The sequence below is a fragment of the Mauremys mutica genome, chromosome 13 (genome assembly GCF_020497125.1).
Source record: "Mauremys mutica isolate MM-2020 ecotype Southern chromosome 13, ASM2049712v1, whole genome shotgun sequence".
NCBI lineage: Eukaryota > Metazoa > Chordata > Testudines > Geoemydidae > Mauremys > Mauremys mutica.
The window spans coordinates 46757864-46776075 of NC_059084.1; the positions used below are offsets into that span (position 1 = coordinate 46757864).

Below are 18212 nucleotides of genomic sequence, written 5' to 3' on the forward strand. Positions count from 1 at the left end.
GGCAGGGGAGGGGAGGGATGGAGGGGAGGGGCTGGGAAGATGGAGGGGGGGTGGGGACGGGGAGGGTAACAGCGGCTGAGCTGGAGACCTTTCAGGGGGCAGAGGGGGGGCTGGGGGATTGGGGGATTATTTTTGTGGGGGTGGGGATCCTTGGGGTGATAGGGGGAGGGGCTGTTCCACGTGAGGGCAGGCGTGTAAGGGGGCATCCTGTGTCTGCACGTGCGACTGGCTGGGCAAGGAGTTGTGCAAAGCGTGCAAGGGAAACCGAGACGTGTCCCCAGCTCTCTGTGCCGGGTGAGTGTGTGTATGCACAGGGGTGGGCCCAGGGCTGGCCATTTTCCCTTGGTGTTTGCACACGGGCGTGGCTCTCCCAGCCTTTGCACAAGCGCACGTCTCCCCGTGCGTGTCTCCCAGCCTTTGCACAAGCACACGTCTCCCCGTGCATGTGTCTCCCAGCCTTTGCACAAGTGCACATCTCCCTGTGTGTCTCCCAGCCTTTGCACAAGTGTGTGTCTCCCCGTGCATCTCCCAGCCTTTGCACAAGCGCACGTCTCCCCGTGCGTGTCTCCCAGCCTTTGCACAAGCGCACGTCTCCCCGTGTGTGTTTCCCAGCCTTTGCACAAGTGCACGTCTCCCCGTGCGTGTGTCTCCCAGCCTTTGCACAAGCACGTCACCCAGTGTCTGTCTTCCAGCCTTTGCACAAGCTCACGTCTCCCCGTGTGTGTGTCTCTCAGAATTTGCACAAGTGTCAGTTTTCTGGCATTTGCACAAGCGTGCATCTCCCAGTGTGTGTCTCCGGCATCCCCCCCATGTCCTGGCCTTTGCACAGGCTCGTCTCCCAGTGCCTGCGTCGCCCGGTCTCCTGCCATCAGCCCCCCACCCCCCCATGTTTTCTGGCAGTTCTCCTGATGCCCTTTAACCTGCCTCTCCCTTTTCCGCCCCCTACAGCCGCACCCCCATGTCGGATGCCTCCCGCTCCAGCCGGGCGCCCGCTTTCCCCTGCGGCCGCTGCGGGGCCGAGCTCCCGTGTCTGTGGGACCTGCGCTCCCACCCCGAGGGCCGCGGCTACGCCTGCCCGACCTGCGGCAAGGCCTTCGCCCGCTCCTCGGCCCTGCTCCGCCACGAGGCCGCGCACCGCGGGGAGAAGGCCTTCCGCTGCGCCCAGTGCGGCAAAGGCTTCGCCCGGGCGGCTCAGCTGGCGACCCACGGGCGGTCGCACACGGGCGAGCGCCCCTTCGCCTGCCCGACCTGCGCCAAGGCCTTCATGTCCTCCTCCCACCTGGCGCAGCACCGGCGCACCCACTGGGCCGAGCGCCTGCCCGCTGTGCGGCAAGCCCTTCCTGCGCCCCTGGGACGTGGGCCAGCACCGGCGCTTCCACACGGGCGAGCGGCACTTCCGCTGCGAGCGCTGCGGGTGCGGCTTCTTCCACTCCTCCGACCTGCTGCGGCACCAGCGGGTGCACATGGGCGAGCGGCCCTTCCACTGCGAGCACTGCGGCAAGAGCTTCGCCCGCTCCTCCGTGCTGGCCAAGCACACCCGCAGCCACACCGGCGAGCGGCCCCACCGCTGCCAGGCCTACCCCAAAGCCTACGGCACCGCCTCCCAGCTCACGGAGCACCAGCGGGTGCACACGGGTGAGCGGCCCTTCCTCTGCTCCGTCTGCGGCAAGACCTTCGCCTGCTCCTTCCTGCTGCACCGCCACCTCAAGCTCCACCCCTGCCCCGAGTGCCCCAAAGCCTTCAAGACCTCAGGGCACCTGCAGAAGCACCGGCTGATTCACACCCGGGACAGCGCGGCTGGCGGGAGGAGGCAGCGGCGGAAACGGGAGGCGGGGCCGGGGGCGGAGAGAGAGGTTGGAAAGGGGGTGCCCCCACCCCATCCAGGGAGACTGACCCCCTCCCGCTGTGGGGGATGCTCACTGGGGTGTCCTCGGGAGACTGCGGAAGCCCCCACATTGAAGGCAAGGTGAACCCCCAAATTAAAAGCCAGCGTCCGCCCCCAAATCGGCACATTGCAACCTCGAGTTAAAAGCCAGTACCCCCCCAAATTGGCAGTAAGATGCACACCCAAGTTAAAAGCCAGATTCACCCCCATATTGGCAAGTTGCACCCCCACATTACAAGCCATGTTCTCCCCTCAAATTGGCAGCAAGATACACTCCTAAATTCAACCCTAGATTCACCCTTTGATTTGCAAAATGTGGGTCTAAAATCAGAGCATCACTTGCTCACCCACGGGGGACTTGGGTTCCCCCAAAAGCTTCAACCCCCACATTGACAGGTTCACCCCAAAAGAGCAAAGTTCCTCTCCCAAACTGGAACCAGGTTCACCTCAAAATTGGCAGCCAGGTTTGCCCCCAAGCCAACAAAATGTACCCTGAAATTAACAGCAAGGTTCACCCCAAAACAGAATCAGGTTCACCCCAAAATTCACAGCAAGACGCACCCCCAACTTCAGAACCCCCACACTGACAGCAAGCTGACGCCATCATTTATAGAAGACACCCCCCAAATTAACAGCCCTCACCACAAAATTTCATAGCAAGGTGACACACAACAGTCATAGGATGATTCCCTCAAATTCACCCCAAATTTCATAGCAGATTCACCCCCAAATTAACAGTCTGGTTCACACCACAGTTATTAGGAAGATGTACCCCAAATTCAGAGCTGGATTCACCCCTACCTTTATAGCAAAGTTTGCTGGGAATTGCACCCTAACATCAGAGCCGACTTTGCCCCCAAATTTCACAGTAGGTTCACCCCAAATTTATAGCAGGCATCAATGCATAAAACTGGCAAAGTTGTCCCAAATTCCGAGCTGGGTTCACCCCAAAACTGACAGCAAGATTCATCCCAAAATTTCACAGCAAGGTTTCCCCAGAATTTCTAACACGGATCCCCAGGTTTACAGCAATTTGACCCCGCAGCAATCCCCCCAATCTGACACCAAGATTCACAGCAAGATTCTGTCACAAATTAACAGTCTGTTCACCCCCAAACCACAGCAATTTCAACCCCTCTAATTGACAGATTCATCCCCCAAATCAGAGCACGATGCTACCCCATTTTACAGCGATTCACCCCAAATTGGTGGGGTTGCCCCCCCCCAAATCACAGCCAGATTCATCCCAATTTCATAGCAGCAGCCAGCTCTGAGAACTGACAGAATTCACCCAATGTCACTGTATGTTCCAGCGTCCCCCCCCGCCCAACTGACAGATTCACCCTAATTTCACAGGAAGATCCCGCTCCCCCAAATCAGTAGAAGACCTCCCCCATCACAGCTAGGTTCATCCCCATTTCATAGCAGGCGAGCACCCCCCCTAAATTGATCATGATTCACCCCCAAATCAGCAGCATTCACCCCAAAATTTCCAAGTGGGGAATCAACCCCAAACTGACTGTGACACCCCCTCGCAAATTCACCCCAGAATTTCACAACATGCTCCCCCCAGCTGTAAATAAGAGGGAAGCAGACCGTTCCCCCCCCCCCCATGCCATAGTCTCTGGGCCCCTGGGGTTCCCTGTAACCCTCCTCTGGCGGCGGGCAAGGTACCCCTCTTTTTTGAGGGGGCTGTTGGATTGGGGGGGGGTGCATGTCTATACTTCTCTATTGTGGCCTGATGCATTCCGGGACTGGGAATTGCCAGATCGTTGGCTCTGTACTGACGTCCCCCACTCTGAACCCTGAAATGTATGTGGTGTCCCCCCACCCCGAAAAGGACTCAGTCATCCTCCCTCATACAGTAAAATGTGGTCTGGTCCTGTATACCCTATATGGGCCCTGTGTAGTTATTGGGAGCTGCAAGCGGAGTGCAACACCCCCACTGGCCACCAGGGGGCATCTGAATAGCTGGGTGTGGCCCAGCTGCCTGGGTTCTCCAGCATGGGGCGCCGTGACACTGGTTAGGGAAAGGAGTCTGCAGAGGCCTGGCCACTGGTGTTCTCCAGCAGGGGGCGCGGTGACCCTGGAGAAGTTGGGAGAAGGGCCCGGACGCCTGGGTTCTCCAGTGAGGCGGAGCGCCTGGCACTGGGTGAGGGAGGGGCCCTTGGGCCGCAGAAGTGGAGCGCTGTGACACCAGGATCAGACGTTTGCTGTTGCACTTTATTAATGACTCACTATTAATGTTACATTATTAAGCCCAGTCTTGGGGGGTCAGGTGGGGAGGGGGTGGGAGGTTCCCAGCCACGATCTGGAAAATTGGGTCCCTTCACTCCTCATCGTGGAGCTTCTGGAAGAAAAACCAGAGAGGAACGAGTGAGAGAGAAGGAAGGAAAGAAAGAAAAAGAGAGTGTGAGAGGAAAAAAGATGGAGTAACAGAGAAAAACTGGAGTGATAAGGACAGACGGAGGGACAGAGAGCGAGAGAGAGAGAAGACGGAGCTGAAAGATGGGGTGATAAGAAGGAGTGATGGGGAGAGAGACAGAAGAAGATGAAGTGATAGGGAAAGAAGGGAAGGCGGAAGATGGAATGAAAGCGTAAGGAAGAAAAGGAACGAAAGCCACCCAGTGATACGAAGGGCACGGCTGAGTGAGGCCCTTGGTGTGACAGGTGGGGCTCAGGGCTGGAGTCTCTGGAGCGCCGGCCCCCCAGCCCTAGCGCTCACCTTCCCCCCAGCGTCCCGGCTCTTCGCCCGCAGCTTGTTGACCTGCGACTCGGCGATGTCGGCCCGCTCCTCCGCCTCGTCCAGCTCGTGCTGCACCTTCCGGAACTTGGCCAGGTTGGTGTTGGCTTGTTCCTCCTGCCGGGGGAGAGGAACCGGGGCGTTACCCTGTGGAACTGCCCTCCACTGGATGTGCAGTGGGCCCTGGACTCAGCACAGGCCTGGGTACTGCCCTGCGGAGGAGGGGAATGTCCCTGCCCCACTGGCGGCATAGAGAACAAATGCATTGTGTTAACGTGTGGAAATGCCTGCTGCTGGATTGGCAGCAGACAGGAGCAGGAATGGGTACTAGCAGATTCGATCCATCTATTCTATCATCTGTCAACCTGTCCATCCATTCATCCCTCCCTCCCCGGCACCTGCCTGGCTTCTGCCCCTGTGGGAGTTGACACAGAGAACAACCAAATAAAAAATAAATTAATATGTTTGCCTGAGGAACTACCCACCACTGGAGACTCAGCGAACACAAGCAGGCCCTGGTTTGGAGGGGGGAGGCAGGATTGGCTGGGATGAATGGCCAATGAGTGGGGGGAGCCTGGGCTGCCTGGGCCAAGGGGCTGATCCGGAAGGTTGGATACTCACCGCCTCCTCGGCCTGCCTCTTGTAGGCTTTGACCTTCATCTGGAGTTTGTCCACCAGCTCCTGGAGTCTCAGTAGGTTTTTCTTATCCTCCTCGGTCTGAGGGCAGAGCGGGAGAGAGAGACGGGGACAGTGGAGGAAGCATTAGGATAACAGCATCCCTGTCACCCCTGACCTTTCTGGCCGCGGGGTATCCAATGCCATCTGGAAACCATCTAGGCTCCAATCTCCAGACCCCATCTAGGATGGAAAGGCCAGCTAGAAAATGGTCCTTTTCTCCAATTCTAGAATGGGCTCTAGATCAGATGGGGGACTTATGCAGAGCCGGACGTCCTGGGGGACGGGTGAATGTGGGGAGGGTCTAGAGTCTGATTCTAGAAGGGAAGGGTGGGTGGCCAGGCTGTAGGGCCTGGCTCTAGATCAGAGGGGGCCGGGGAATCAGGCCTTTTAGTTCAAGTTGAAGAGCAAGAAGGCCTAGAGAATGATTCCAGACTCAATTTTGTCTTCCCAGGGGGAAAGCGCCTGAGAACGAAAGACGCGGTGGGAACTTATGCTTTGATTCTAGAAGCAAGATGGGTTCTGAAGTTCTGTTCTAGACCCAGAAGGCCCAGACTTGGGCTGTTCTTCACACACAGACCTTTCCCCCTGGCCCATGGGCAAGTCCCTTCAGAATAAAAGAGACCCACTGGGGATATGGCAGCAGGTGGGGGGGTCTGATATTCGGTTCTAGAACCACCACCGCAGTCTAGAATTCCATTCTAGAACAGGCTGCTGGGCTCGTTCTAGGCAGTGTCATCCATCTCCACGGAAAAGCCTCTTTCAGAATGAAAGGACCCACCCTGAGTACAGTGTCCTTGGCTCTGGAACCGAGACGGCGTTGTACCCTACCCGCTCCAGAACAGGAGCAAAGGAATGCTCTGTGCGGCTGTCCTCCCTTCCCCCAGGAAGACTGAAAAGCACCACAAGGGTCCTGCCCCTCGATGTTGGAACTAGAAGCAATGATCTAGAAGCAGGAGAATACCACCTGGAGTATATGTTCTAGATCAGGAGAAAACTGCCTGGAGTAGGGCTTCTGGAGAAGGGTTTTTTCTAGATGCACATACCCCCCCAGCCCCCAGGTACCTGGTAGGTGAGCTCCTTGATACGCCGCTCCGACTTGCGCAGGCCCTTGATGCTCTCCGCGTTGCGCTTCTGCTCCGACTCCAGCTCATTCTCGAGCTCCCGGACTCGCGCCTCCAGCTTCTGCAGCTGCTTCTTGCCGCCCTTGAGGGCCAGCTGCTCGGCCTCATCCAGCCGCAGCTGCAGGTCCTTGATGGTCTGCTCCATGTTCTTCTTCATCCGCTCCAGGTGGGCGCTGGTGTCCTGCTCCTTCTTCAGCTCCTCCGCCATCATCGCCGCCTGCCGGCCAGAAAGAAGAATCATTCCCTGCCCCCCTGAGCCAGCCAGTACCCCCACCCTGGTGGGACAGGGCACAGGCCCCATGTCCCATTCCCTCGCACTCACGTCGGTGATGGCTTTCTTGGCCTTCTCCTCGGCATTCCTGCATTCCTGCACAGCCTCCTCCACCTCTGTCTGCAGCTGGGACAGATCCGCCTCCATCTTCTTCTTCTGGTTGATCAGGCTGGTGTTCTAGAGGAACACAAGGGCGGGTCAAGATGACCAAGAAACAAGGTGTCATCCAGTTACAAGATCTCTGTCCCCTGTTCTAGGTCTTTCTGGAACCAGGATCCAGAGCTGCATGGGAACTGGGGAAGGGCCCTTACAGGGAGATTGAACTGTGTTCTAGATCATGATGGTGCTCCAAGCACAGAGACACCAATGTTCTAGGCAGCTATTCTAGAGCGAGTGGATTTTTGTGCTGGAGAAATGAGCTGGGTGCTGGCAGTATAGATCATCATCCTGGAGAACCACAGACCCACCATCCACACTCCCAGGCAGGCCGAATTGTAGAGGTGGCTGCTCTGGAGTGTGATATTCTAGGTCACTCCTGCGCAGTGAATGAGCACTCTAGATGGCAGATCTCTGCAGGGCGTCCCAAGGACAGGAGATTGGGGACAAAGGGAGCTCCAAGATGGGAGAGTCAGGAGTCAGGGGGTCCTCATCTCTCTCACCTGGGTGTGGAGCAACTGGACTCTCTCGCTGGCTTCTATCAGCTCCTGCTCAGCCAGTTTCCGGGCGCGCTCCGTCTGCTCCACCACGGCCCGCAGCTCCTCCAGCTCGGCCTGCAGCAGGGAGTTCCGCCGCTCCACAATGGCGATGTTCTCCTTCAGGTCCTCATTGGCCCGGATAAAGTCATCCAGCTGCAGCTGGGAGTCCTGTGGGCACAAACATGTAGGGCTACAGGAGACCCTCCCATCAGCATATCCCCTGCCCTGGGGCAAGGTGGGAGCTGCCTCCCCCCAAGGGGAAAGGCCCCATTCTCTGCCCCCTGGAGGCCCTGTTACCTTGAGCTGGGTCTGAGTGGCCTTGAGGTGGCTCTGGGCCTCGGCCGCCATGCGGTTGGCGTGGCTCAGCTGGATCTCCATCTCGTTGAGGTCGCCCTCCATCTTCTTCTTGACTCTCAGCGCCTCGTTGCGGCTGCGGGTCTCGGCGTCCAGCGAGGTCTGCAGCGAATCCACCACCCGCAGGTGGTTGCGCTTGGCCTGCTCCATCTCCTCGTCCTTCTCCGCCAGCTTCCGCTCGAAATCCGCCTTGAACTGGTTAAACTCCAGCTGGGCCCGTAGGATCTTCCCCTCCTCGTGCTCCAGAGAGGCCTGGGAGGGTGCGGGGGAGGAGGGAGGATGAATAAGTGAGAGAGAGAGAGAGAGAGAGAGAGAGAGAGAGAGAGATTAAGACATAAGGGAAGGAAGGAAGAGAATTAAATGGAGATGAAAGGAAATGGAAGAAAGAAGCAGATGTAGAAGTGAAAAAAGGAAGAATGCAGAAGAGAGAAAGAAAGGACAAAATGGAGACAAGGACGTACAAAAGAAACAGAACGAATGAAACGAGACATGGAAAGGAATGAATTAATACATGAGAGGAAGGAAAAAAATCAGTGAATGAAACAACCAGGGGAAAGAATGAGTGAAAAATGAGGTAGGGAAAGAAACAATGAACCAGCGAATGAACAGAGGAATTAATGAAGTTGTGATGGGGCGCGTTTGCCTTGCACTGGTACTGCAAGTGTTAACTCTACTCGCTGGGCCCAGGAGGCCACGCCCCCTTGGCCGTGTGGTATAAAAGGGAGCAGCTCCGTTCATTCAGGGCTGACCCGTGGAGGAGGGAGGTCGCAGGCTGCAGGCTCCAGCCAGAGGCGCGAGACCTGGGAGGATGCCCGAGAAGTGACGGACCTGCTGAGAGCCGCACAGACTGAGGAGCCCGGAGACGCCGGGACCACGGCCCCAGGGACAGGGCCGGAAGTAGCTCCGGGGGAGCAGTCGTTTTGCCGAGTGGCGTGAGCGGGTTTCGGGCGGATTCCCTGCTGATCCAGCGGAGAAGCACTTGCCACTGCCAGGGCCCTGGCTGGGAACCGGTGGAGCAGGGAGGATCCGGGTCCCCCTACCTGGCCGCCACCTGCCTCTAGGTGGCAGCCCATTTCCCTGACTGGCCGCTAGGCCACGCAGCCCTGCTGGCCAGGGCAGCGCTACTGACGCTGCCGCTAGGCCGCTCAGTGCTGAGAGAGAGCAGCCGTGGTGACTTTTACCCCAAGTCCTACGATCCCAAACACGGGTGTGATGAAGCTGGGGATTATTGTCATGTTTTACATGACTAGCGTGTGCGTGCCTCAGTTTCCCTGTGTGCTGCATGTTTCACAAGGTGGTGGGAGAAGGTTTGTGGTTGCAGAGGACCAGGTGTGACCTCGCCTAGCAGCCGGGAGCCCCGGACAATGGCCTGGAGCTGGGGAACCCTAAAAACTGGTGACCTGGAGACTAAGAGGCCACCCCAGCTTGGCCGTCAGCTGGTTCTGGCCAGTGGGAGGACAAAGGGCTGAGAAGAGAGGACCCCGGTGACCTGTTTACCAGGGATGGAAGACAAAGGACAGGGGAGGAGCCGTTGGGGCCGGTGACATGTGATGCCCCAGCTGGAAGGAGGGCGTCTCTGGGCTGGGGAGCGGGAGCAGCCAGAGCCCCCCTGGGTGCAGGGGAGACTGGGCTGGGCTGGGCTGAGGGTTCCGAGGCCTGAGGGCCTGGAGAGTTTCCTGGGCTGGGTTCAGACGTTTGCTAGACCCTCCTGCTTTACGCTGGCTGAGAGTCGCTCCGGCCTAGAGAACGGCGTTGCCTGGCTCCCTCTGGGCGTGGAGGCCCCGGGGGGGGGGGGGGGGGCAGAGCGAGGGGACTCCCTGAGGGGGCCCAGGCGAGCGACAGGCGTCCTGAAGGCCCAGAGAGGTGCGGTTCCAGGAGGCAGAGAGGCTGACAGCTTAACCCCCGAGAGAGAGTGGGCCCCCGAGAAGGGCTGTGGCCCTGAAGGGGGTCCCCCCCAGGGACCGTGCGGAGCCGAGAGAGCACGAGTCCTGTGAGTCCGTGACAAAGGGGTGATCGTATGGACTCAGCCGTGGGGAGATAATGACCCTCACCCCATCCCAAGAGGGGCCGGGGTCTGCTCGCCCCACGACAGAAGGAATAAAAGAGAAAAGGGGACAGAGAAGGAAAGAATGAGCAACTGAAGATGAATGATGAACTGGAAGAGCAGACAGAGACCAACCGCGCCTGCGCTGGGGGGGTTCCCGGCTGACCCCCAGGCGGCTCTGGAAGGGGTGCTCGGCCGTGCCCCTCACCTCTGCCTCCTCCAGCGCCGCCTGCAGCTCCATCTTCTCGGCCTCCAGCTGCTTCCGCATCTTCTCCAGCTCATGCAAGTTCTTGCCTCCCTCACCCAGCTGCTCCGTCAGGTCCGAGATCTCCTCTGCAGGGGGAGAGAGACCGCGCTAAGCGGGAGGCAGGTCATGGCTAGGACGGGAGATCGTCCTTCCCCAGCATGGGGCCAGGAGGTGCTGTGCTGCTGGGAGCGGGGGCAGGGGGTGCTGGGGAGATTCTCACCCTGTAGGTTCTTGTTCTCCCTCTTGAAGGTCTCCAGATGCTCCAGCGACTCCTCGTAGGCGTTCTTCAGCTTGAAGAGCTCGGTGCTGAGCGACCGCGCCTCCTTCTGCGACGACTCCAGCTCCGTCTGCGACTCCTCGAACTTCTGCTTCCACTCGGACAGGATCTGGGGTGATGTGGGGCATGCTGAGAGAGTCACCCCAGTGGAGGAGCCCTCTCCCCGCCCCGAGATCTCTCTCCCCTTCTCTCTCTCCGCCTCCCTGTCTTTGTTCACTGCCCCCTTCTTTCTCTCTGTGGCTGTATTTAGGCTCAAAAGGATTGGCTTTTTATCGGTCAGCGTCGGGAGCTTTGATTTCGCCACAGACACACCCACTCATGAAAAAATATTTCCATCGATAATAATTGAAATTTGCAGAAAGGCAAAGTAAGAAAAACCTGGCTTGGGAAATTATTTCAGGCTACTGACTTTGTCTGATTTGCCACGTGACGTTGTCAGTGTGTGTTTTAACGGTCAGAAAGCTCTGCATTTTGGTATCGCAAGACGTTTGTTGCCATTAGATAATGACAGTCACCCACCTTTTCCACCCGGCCCCAATTGTCTGTCTGACCTCGCCAGAATTACCAGCAACATTTAAATAAATTAAAAATAAAGAAACATTAAAACCCCATAATTTTGTGGCCACTGCGAAAATTTAAATTGACTAAAAAAAGCTTAACAATAAACAGTAACATTATCTGTTGAAATTATACGAAAATAAAAATAGAAATCTGCCAAACCTAGTTCGTTCGTTCTTTCTTTCTTTCTATTTGTGCTATTTCCTTCATTCTTTCAGAAACTTTTTTTCCTTTCTGGCATTGCTGTATTTATTTCTTCCTTGACCCTATTTCATTCATTTATTGGCTCAATTGTAATCTCTTTCTTTGCTTTATTTTCATTATTTCCTTCCTTCATTCCTCTGTTGTTTCTTTGCCCTATTTCTTTCCTTCATTGTGCCCTCAGTTTGCTTTTTCTCCTTGGCTCAATTTCATTCTTTTCTTCCTTTGTTCCTTGACTCATGGCATTCGTTCTCTCTTTGCTCTATGGTATTCCTTCTTTCCTTTTTTCTATTTAAATTATTCCTTCCTCCCTCCCTCCCTTCCTTCCTTCCTCTTGTATCCTCTCTCTCTCTCTCTCCCCCCGTCCCACCTTGTCAAAGTTTCTCTGCTTCTTGTCCAGAGCAGCTGCGGCGGCGTTCGACCGCTCCACGTCCACCATCAGGTCCTCGATCTCATTCTGCAGCCGGTGCTTGGTCTTCTCCAGTGACGAGCACTTGGCGTTCACGGCCTCCACTGCCTCCTCTGCATCCTGCAGCCGCTGCGCCAGCTTCTTCCTGCCACCGGGGGGTGACAGACACTGTTGGTCACTAGGGAGGGGCCTAACCCCTTTCCCTCCCCTCTGGGATTGGAGTTACAGGGGGTCCCCAGCAGAAAATCCCTGCGACACTGGCCTGGTGCATTGGATCTTCACACTCTAGACCATTCTAGACAAAAATCAACTCTGGTCTCCTGTCTAAGGCTCTGGACAATCCCAGCATGGAGCACCCCACTCTTGTGGTGTTGGCCCCCATCTCTCATCTGTTCACAGCTTTCTAGACCCACTTTGGATCAGGGCAGCTAGAATTTGCTCTGAGGTTCAAGATCAGAGGCCAAGCCATCCAGCGAAGGCCCCAGTTGAGCGTGCAGTGGTAGGGCTGCAGGCTTGGCCTGTACCTCCCTCCCTCAGGCTCTAAAGGATGATCTAGACTGTTCTAGACCTTCCCCAGGGTGGAGCTCCGAGCCTCCTCTGTGAGAGTCTGGGGCAAATGAGAGCTGCTGGGTGCAGACGAAGGTTTGGCCTGGGTCCCAGCACTGGTTCTCTAGATGGCCATGTAGAATGCTCTAGCCCAAAGCTCCAAGGGCCCATCCTTATGTGCGGATCAGGGAGCCTACAAGGGTCAGGCCTGGACCTTATATCTGACGTTCTAGACTGTTCTAGGACTGCTTTCCAGAAGAGCCACACAGATTCAACCTGTTATTCTAGAACAAATCTCCCAGCTTACAACGTCCTGAGCAGAGGTGAAAGAAGCAGTGAGGTTTCTCCGATATTCCCTGCCATTCCAGAGGATGGGTCTGTACTGATCTGCAATGAACGCTACGTTCCATAGGGTGGTCTGGCTAATGTTCGAGAAGGGCTCCCACCTACCTTAGTGCTGGAACCGTGGGTGGAGGACACGTGGTGTGTGGGGGGGTCTCTCCTCCAACCAACAAGCTTTTTGCTCGTCTTATACACCGCGAGTGAAAATATAACCCGAGCCAAAAGCTTCCCTGTTAGAGGAAGCAGCTGAGAACCCCGTTGTCCAGGGCCGAGCAGGGGCCACTCACCAGGAAAACGGGGCGGGAGGGATGGAGAGCGAGAGATGAGGACAGAAATAAGGGAAGGAGGGAGGACGGGGGAAGGGATAGAAAGAACGTTGAAAAAGAAGGAATGAAAAAACCCGAAGAATGAAAAGACGCAAGAACACAAGGAGAAAAGCCAGTGAGAAGGCGGCACACGAGCCGAGAGGCTGGGAAAAGGGGCGGGGTCATGACTGAGCCTGGAGCATCCCCCCAGCACGGCTCCGCCCGCCACTCACTTGGCCTCCTCCAGCTCCTCCGTCCGCTGGATGGCGTCCGTCTCGTACTTGGTTCTCCACTGCGCCACCTCGGAGTTGGCCTTGGAGAGCGAGCGCTGCAGCTCGGCCTTCGCCTCCGTCTCCTCCTCGTACTGCTCCCGCAGCAGGTCGCAGTCGTGCCGGGCCGACTGCAGCGCGTGGGCCAGGGCGTTCTTCGCCTGGGGTGGGGGACGAAGAGCTCTGACGGTGCCCCTCACTCCCGACCCGCAGCCCCTGCCAGCCCAGCCCTGGGCTCCCTCCAGCCCTGCCGGTGCCCCTCACTCCCGACCCGCAGCCCCTGCTAGCCCAGCCCTGCCCCGCCGAGCTCTGGCGGTGCCCCTCACTCCCGACCCGCAACCCCCTGCTAGCCCAGCCCTGCCCCCCCGAGCCCTGCCGGTGCCCCTCACTCCCGACCCGCAGCCCCTGCCAGCCCAGCCCTGCCCCCCCAGCCCTGCCAGTGCCCCTCACTCCCGACCCGCAGTCCCTGCCCCCCCAGTCCTGCCAGTGCCCCTCACTCCCGACACACAGCACCCTGCTAGCCCAGCCCTGCCCCCACGAGCTCTGCTGGTGCCCCTCACTCCCAACCCACAGCCCCCTGCTATCATATCACCTTGGTTTCCTCCTCCAGCTGTCTTTTTAAGTCCTCCATCTGCTGGGTGTAGGACTGTTTGCCCCGGGTCAGCTGGGAAATCAGGGCCTCCTTCTCCTCTAGCTGGCGGGACAGTTCACCTGTGGGGGCAGAGAATAGGGTAGGGCAAAGGTTGGGTCAAGCTTACAGTGATGATCAGGGTTAGTGGGTTAGGGTCAGGGGTACAATCAGGGTTAGTGGGTTAGGGTCAGGGGTACAATCAGGGTTAGTGGGTTAGGGTCAGGGGTACAATCAGGGTTAGTGGGTTAGTGTCAGGGGTATAATCAGGGTTAGTGGGTTAGGGTCAGGGGTACAATCAGGGTTAGTGGGTTAGGGTCAGGGGTATAATCAGGGTTAGTGGGTTAGGGTCAGGGGTACAATCAGGGTTAGTGGGTTAGGGTCAGGGGTACAATCAGGATTAGTGGGTTAGGGTCAGGGGTATAATCAGGGTTAGTGGGTTAGGGTCAGGGGTACAATCAGGGTTAGTGGGTTAGGGTCAGGGGTATAATCAGGGTTAGTGGGTTAGGATGGTGGCTGGGTTTAGGACAAGTAGTTAATGCTGGTACTAGACCAAGGTAACAGTTGGGGTAGGGTTCAGATTAGGGTTAGAGTGAAAATGAACATTAGGATGGGGGGGCAGAGCCCCAGTGCTGTCGAGGGAGGGGCCTCACCATTCTCTGTCTGCAGTTTGGCTCTCTGGGTGCTGGTGTCATTCAGTGCTCGCTGCGTCTCCTCCAGTTTGGCCCGGTGCTCAGCTGTCTGGTCCTCTAGCGTGCGGGAAAGCTTCTCCAGGCTGACCTGGGTGGGGAGGGTGGAGACGTGGGGGAATGAATGAACAAAGAATGGACCAAAAACCCCCCAAAGAGCAACTGAAAAAAAAACGAGTAAGGAATGCATAAAAATAACCCCTAAAAACTGAAAGAATGCAAGGCTGAAAAAGAATGAATGGAAAAAGAATGAAAGAGTGAAAGTAAAAAGAAGGAATGAAAGAACTAAAGAAAAAAGAAAGAGAAAAAACAAAAGAATTAAAGAAAGAAAGGAAAGAAGGAAAAAATGTGAAAGGAAAAACCCAAAGGAATTAAAGAGTGAGGGAAATGGAACAAAGGAATAGAAGAAAGGAAGGAGAAAATGAAAGAATGAAGAAACAATAGTTGAAATGAAAAATAACAAAAGAGTGACAGAAAGAAACAAAAAAGAAGAAAGGAAGGAAACAACAAAAGAATTAAAAAGAAGATGAAATGAATGAAAGATAAAGAACCAAAGAACAAAAGAAAAAAGAGAATGAAAGAAAAATGAACTAAAGACAGAAATGAAACCAAACCAAATAAAAAATTCAACAAATGAAAAAAGGAAAGAAAAGAAGGAAAGCAAGGCAGAAAAAATGCTCCAAGCCTGGCCTCTTCCGTCAGCCCTGGCCCCTCTCCCTCCATGGGCCTGCCCCCGGGGCACCTTGGCTTTGAGCAGCTGCTCCACGTTGGAGCTGACGTCGTCCAGCTCCAGCTTGAGCTCGCTCTTCTCCTTCTCCAGCTTCTGCTTGACGCGCTGCAGGTTGTCGATCTGCTCGCCCAGCTCGGCCGCCGAGTCGGCGTGTTTCTTGCGCAGGGTGGCGGCCGTGGCCTCGTGCTGCAGCGTGGCCTCCTCCAGGTCCCGCCGCATCTTCTGGAACTCCGCCTCCCGCTTCTTGTTCAGCTCGATCTGCACCGAGGTGGCGCCGCCCGCCTCCTCCAGCCGCTCGCTGATCTCCTCCAGCTCCCGCGACAAGTCCGAGCGCAGCTTCTCCACCTTGGCCCGGGCCGTGCGCTCTGCCTCCAGCTCCTCCTCCAGCTCCTCGATGCGCGCCTGCAGCCGGAGAGAGACAGGCCTAGAACATCACACATTCTAGAGCAGGCAGGAACATGTGGGTATGGGTGTAAAGTTATACAATGTCCTAATCCACATCTAGAACATCGTGGTCTAGATCAGATTAAAAATCTGGGTTCTAGAAACAGAAAGACACAGGGTTCCTGTTCAATCTGGAGAGAACAAAATAAAACAGTTCCCTCAGATCAGTCTTGAATACCCAGTGTTCTAGACCAGAATGGGGAATCTGGGTTCCAAAGCATAGGGAGCATGAACCTAGAATTGGAGTTCTATAGCTAGTTCTAGAGTGATGTCAAAAGTACCCCATGCAGGCAGAGACCCTCTGGTTCTAGAGTGGAATAGAGGAAAATGATAGAAACAAGACACACTATTTTGTTTTAGACATGCATAAACACGAGGTTCCAGAAGGTATATTGCCTTTCAGCTCTGGACTGGTGCTAAAATGGCCATCTAGAACCCAAGCACTCACTTATGCTAGAGCAGCACCAAAAGGGACAATCTCTTATCTGGGTATTGAGGAGTCTCCTAGAACAAAAATGATGCAGCTCATTCCAGAGCAGCGTCTCTAGTTCTGGAAGGGAAGTGAGGGGCATTCTAGAGCAAGAGAAAGGCACCCACCTGCAGCTCCTTCAGCTTCTTCTGGAGCTGCAGGCCCAGGGCTTGCTCATCCTCTATCTTGCTGTTCTGCTGGTTGATGTCAAACTCCTTCCTGCAAAGAGATTTAGAGAGATGAATCCCCCCCTGTGCTCCAGAGCACACTGGATTGTGCAAAGAACAACCCTCCTACTTTTTCAGCTTCTCCTCCAGCTGCTGCTTGTCATTCTCCAAATCCATGATGTTCTCCTGGGTCAGTTTCAAGTCCCCTTCCAGCTTCCTCTTGGCTCGCTCCAGGTCCATCCGGATCTTCTTCTCCTGCTCCAGGGAGCCCTCCAACTGAGAGAGAAAAAGGTGTGTTATTGGTAAACCTTTCATCTCCCAGGCATTCCCAAAGTCAGCCTGGAGGACATTCAACCCAACCCAACCAAGCTTGAGGACACTCAACCCAACCATTCAATCCAACCCCTAGCGCTGTGCTGAGACACTGTGCATGGAGAGTAACCCCTACTGAGTCCCCTGACCCTGCTCCCTGCAGGTAACTGCCTCCTTGGGGTCCAGGATGTACTCACATCATCTGCCTGCTGCTCCAGTTTGAGTTTGGCTTTGGTCAGAGAGTTGACCTTGTCCTCCTCCACCTGCAGGTCATCCAATGCTTGCTGATGAGCTTCCTGCAGAGACTTCTTCTCCTTGGTCAGTTTAGCTATTATCTCATCCAGACCAGCCATCTCCTCTGTCAGGTTCTTCACCTGGTGGAGAAGGAATCTGGGATGTGAGGATTCTGGAATTAATGGGCCTGGTCCCAAATGCGATATCTCAGGTGGGGTCCTCACCTTTTTCTCAACCCAAATGACCTGTGTGAACTCAACCCAACTCAATCAGCCTTGAGGACATTAAACTCAACCCAACCAACCTTGAGGACATGCAACTCAGCCTCACCCAATCAGTCATGCGGAGACTCAACCCAACCCAAATAGCCTTGAAGCCACTCATCCCGTCTACGTCTTCACCTTGTTCTCTGTTGCATGTTTCTCCTTCTCCACCTTGGCCAGGGTCAGCTCCAGGTCATCAATGTCCTTCTTGAGCTCCGAGCACTCATCCTCCAGCTTCCTCTTCTTGGCCGTCAGCTCAGCATTCATCTCCTCCTCGTCCTCCATTCGCTCTGTCAGCTCCTTCACCTTGGCCTCCAGCTGAATCTTGTTCTTGATCAGCTGGTCACAGCGCTCCTCAGCATCATTCAGGTTGTCCTGCTCCTGTGAGTGGAAGTGGAGGATGAGGGAAAGAAAGAAAGAAATGTAAGGGACAAGGGAGTGGGGGGTTGGGAGTCTGATCTTAGAGTTAGGGCTAGGGTCCAGCCATAGGGTCTATGGGGCTCCCATTGCTCATGGCATGGAGGCCAGGGCTGAGAGCTCCCCATTGGACTATGGGGCTTAGACAAGATTTGGTGTGGAGGGTTCCCATTATGTAAAGCTGGGGGAACAGGGCTCAGAGCTTCCCACTGGGAGGTGTGGGGCTCAGATCGGGTTCAAGTACCCTGTCATTCACAGATTGGGGAAGGGAAGGACTGAGGGCTCACCCATGGATTGAGGGGCTCAAAGGGGGTTCAAGGTGGGGACCCCCATCATGTAAAGTCCAACCATTCATGAGATCAATCAACCCAACCCAACCCAAAGACATCGGCTCTGGGTCTTGGGGGGGATCTGGGGCAGAGGGAACCACATCACTCACAGCCTGCACTTGCAGCTGGAGATCATTCTTCTCCTGCAGCAGAGAGACCATCTTCTCCTCCAGCTCCTTCCTCCGGGCCTCCGACTTCTCTAGTGCCTCCTTCAGGCGCCCAAACTCTTCTTTCATGGTCTGCACAGGGGCAGGGGAAGGATTAGACCAAAAGGACCATATAGGCCAGTATCGCCGCATCCCACCCCTCCTCCCTACCCTGGACCCATCTAGCAGTATTCATCTATGAACCCATCCATCCAGCCACACATATATCCCTTCCTTCCTCTGTAATATCCATCCATCCATCAGTCCACTGATACATATATCCCTCCATCCTTCCCTCTGCAATATTCATCCATCCACCCGATCTACAGCTACGTTAAACAGTTACAGTCTTTTCCATCTTGCCTTGAGCAAAATAATTTTTACTGCCAGAGTGAAACCAGAACTGAACCCACCATCAGCCATCTGCATTGGGCTGCCT

The 18212-nt window shown here is 55.7% G+C and overlaps 2 protein-coding genes across 3 annotated transcripts in view; one reads left to right on the forward strand and one right to left on the reverse strand.

Moving 5' to 3' along the window:
* The first annotated feature begins 958 nt into the window (after window positions 1–958).
* LOC123347465 (zinc finger protein 239-like) lies at window positions 959–1970 on the forward strand. Its single transcript, XM_044984881.1, has 2 exons — window positions 959–1324; window positions 1365–1970. The coding sequence occupies exons 1-2, from the start codon at window positions 959–961 to the stop codon at window positions 1968–1970; spliced, it is 972 nt and encodes a 323-aa protein (XP_044840816.1).
* A 2133-nt stretch (window positions 1971–4103) lies between these two features.
* The window catches only part of LOC123348173 (myosin-6), a 38220-nt gene continuing 24111 nt past the window's right edge, over window positions 4104–18212 (reverse strand). For both annotated transcript variants that reach the window (XM_044985613.1, XM_044985614.1), the window contains 19 exons: window positions 17738–17866; window positions 17020–17262; window positions 16582–16758; window positions 16203–16348; window positions 16034–16124; window positions 15005–15394; window positions 14227–14353; window positions 13538–13656; window positions 12910–13106; window positions 11445–11628; window positions 10259–10424; window positions 10000–10124; window positions 7691–7999; window positions 7358–7561; window positions 6750–6875; window positions 6369–6644; window positions 5250–5345; window positions 4611–4745; window positions 4104–4235 (listed from right to left, as the gene is read on the reverse strand). In XM_044985613.1, coding sequence (XP_044841548.1) covers window positions 4215–4235; window positions 4611–4745; window positions 5250–5345; window positions 6369–6644; window positions 6750–6875; window positions 7358–7561; window positions 7691–7999; window positions 10000–10124; window positions 10259–10424; window positions 11445–11628; window positions 12910–13106; window positions 13538–13656; window positions 14227–14353; window positions 15005–15394; window positions 16034–16124; window positions 16203–16348; window positions 16582–16758; window positions 17020–17262; window positions 17738–17866 — 3261 coding nt within the window. In that variant the 3' untranslated portion in view covers window positions 4104–4214. The remainder of the gene's footprint in view (window positions 4236–4610; window positions 4746–5249; window positions 5346–6368; window positions 6645–6749; window positions 6876–7357; window positions 7562–7690; window positions 8000–9999; window positions 10125–10258; window positions 10425–11444; window positions 11629–12909; window positions 13107–13537; window positions 13657–14226; window positions 14354–15004; window positions 15395–16033; window positions 16125–16202; window positions 16349–16581; window positions 16759–17019; window positions 17263–17737; window positions 17867–18212) is intronic.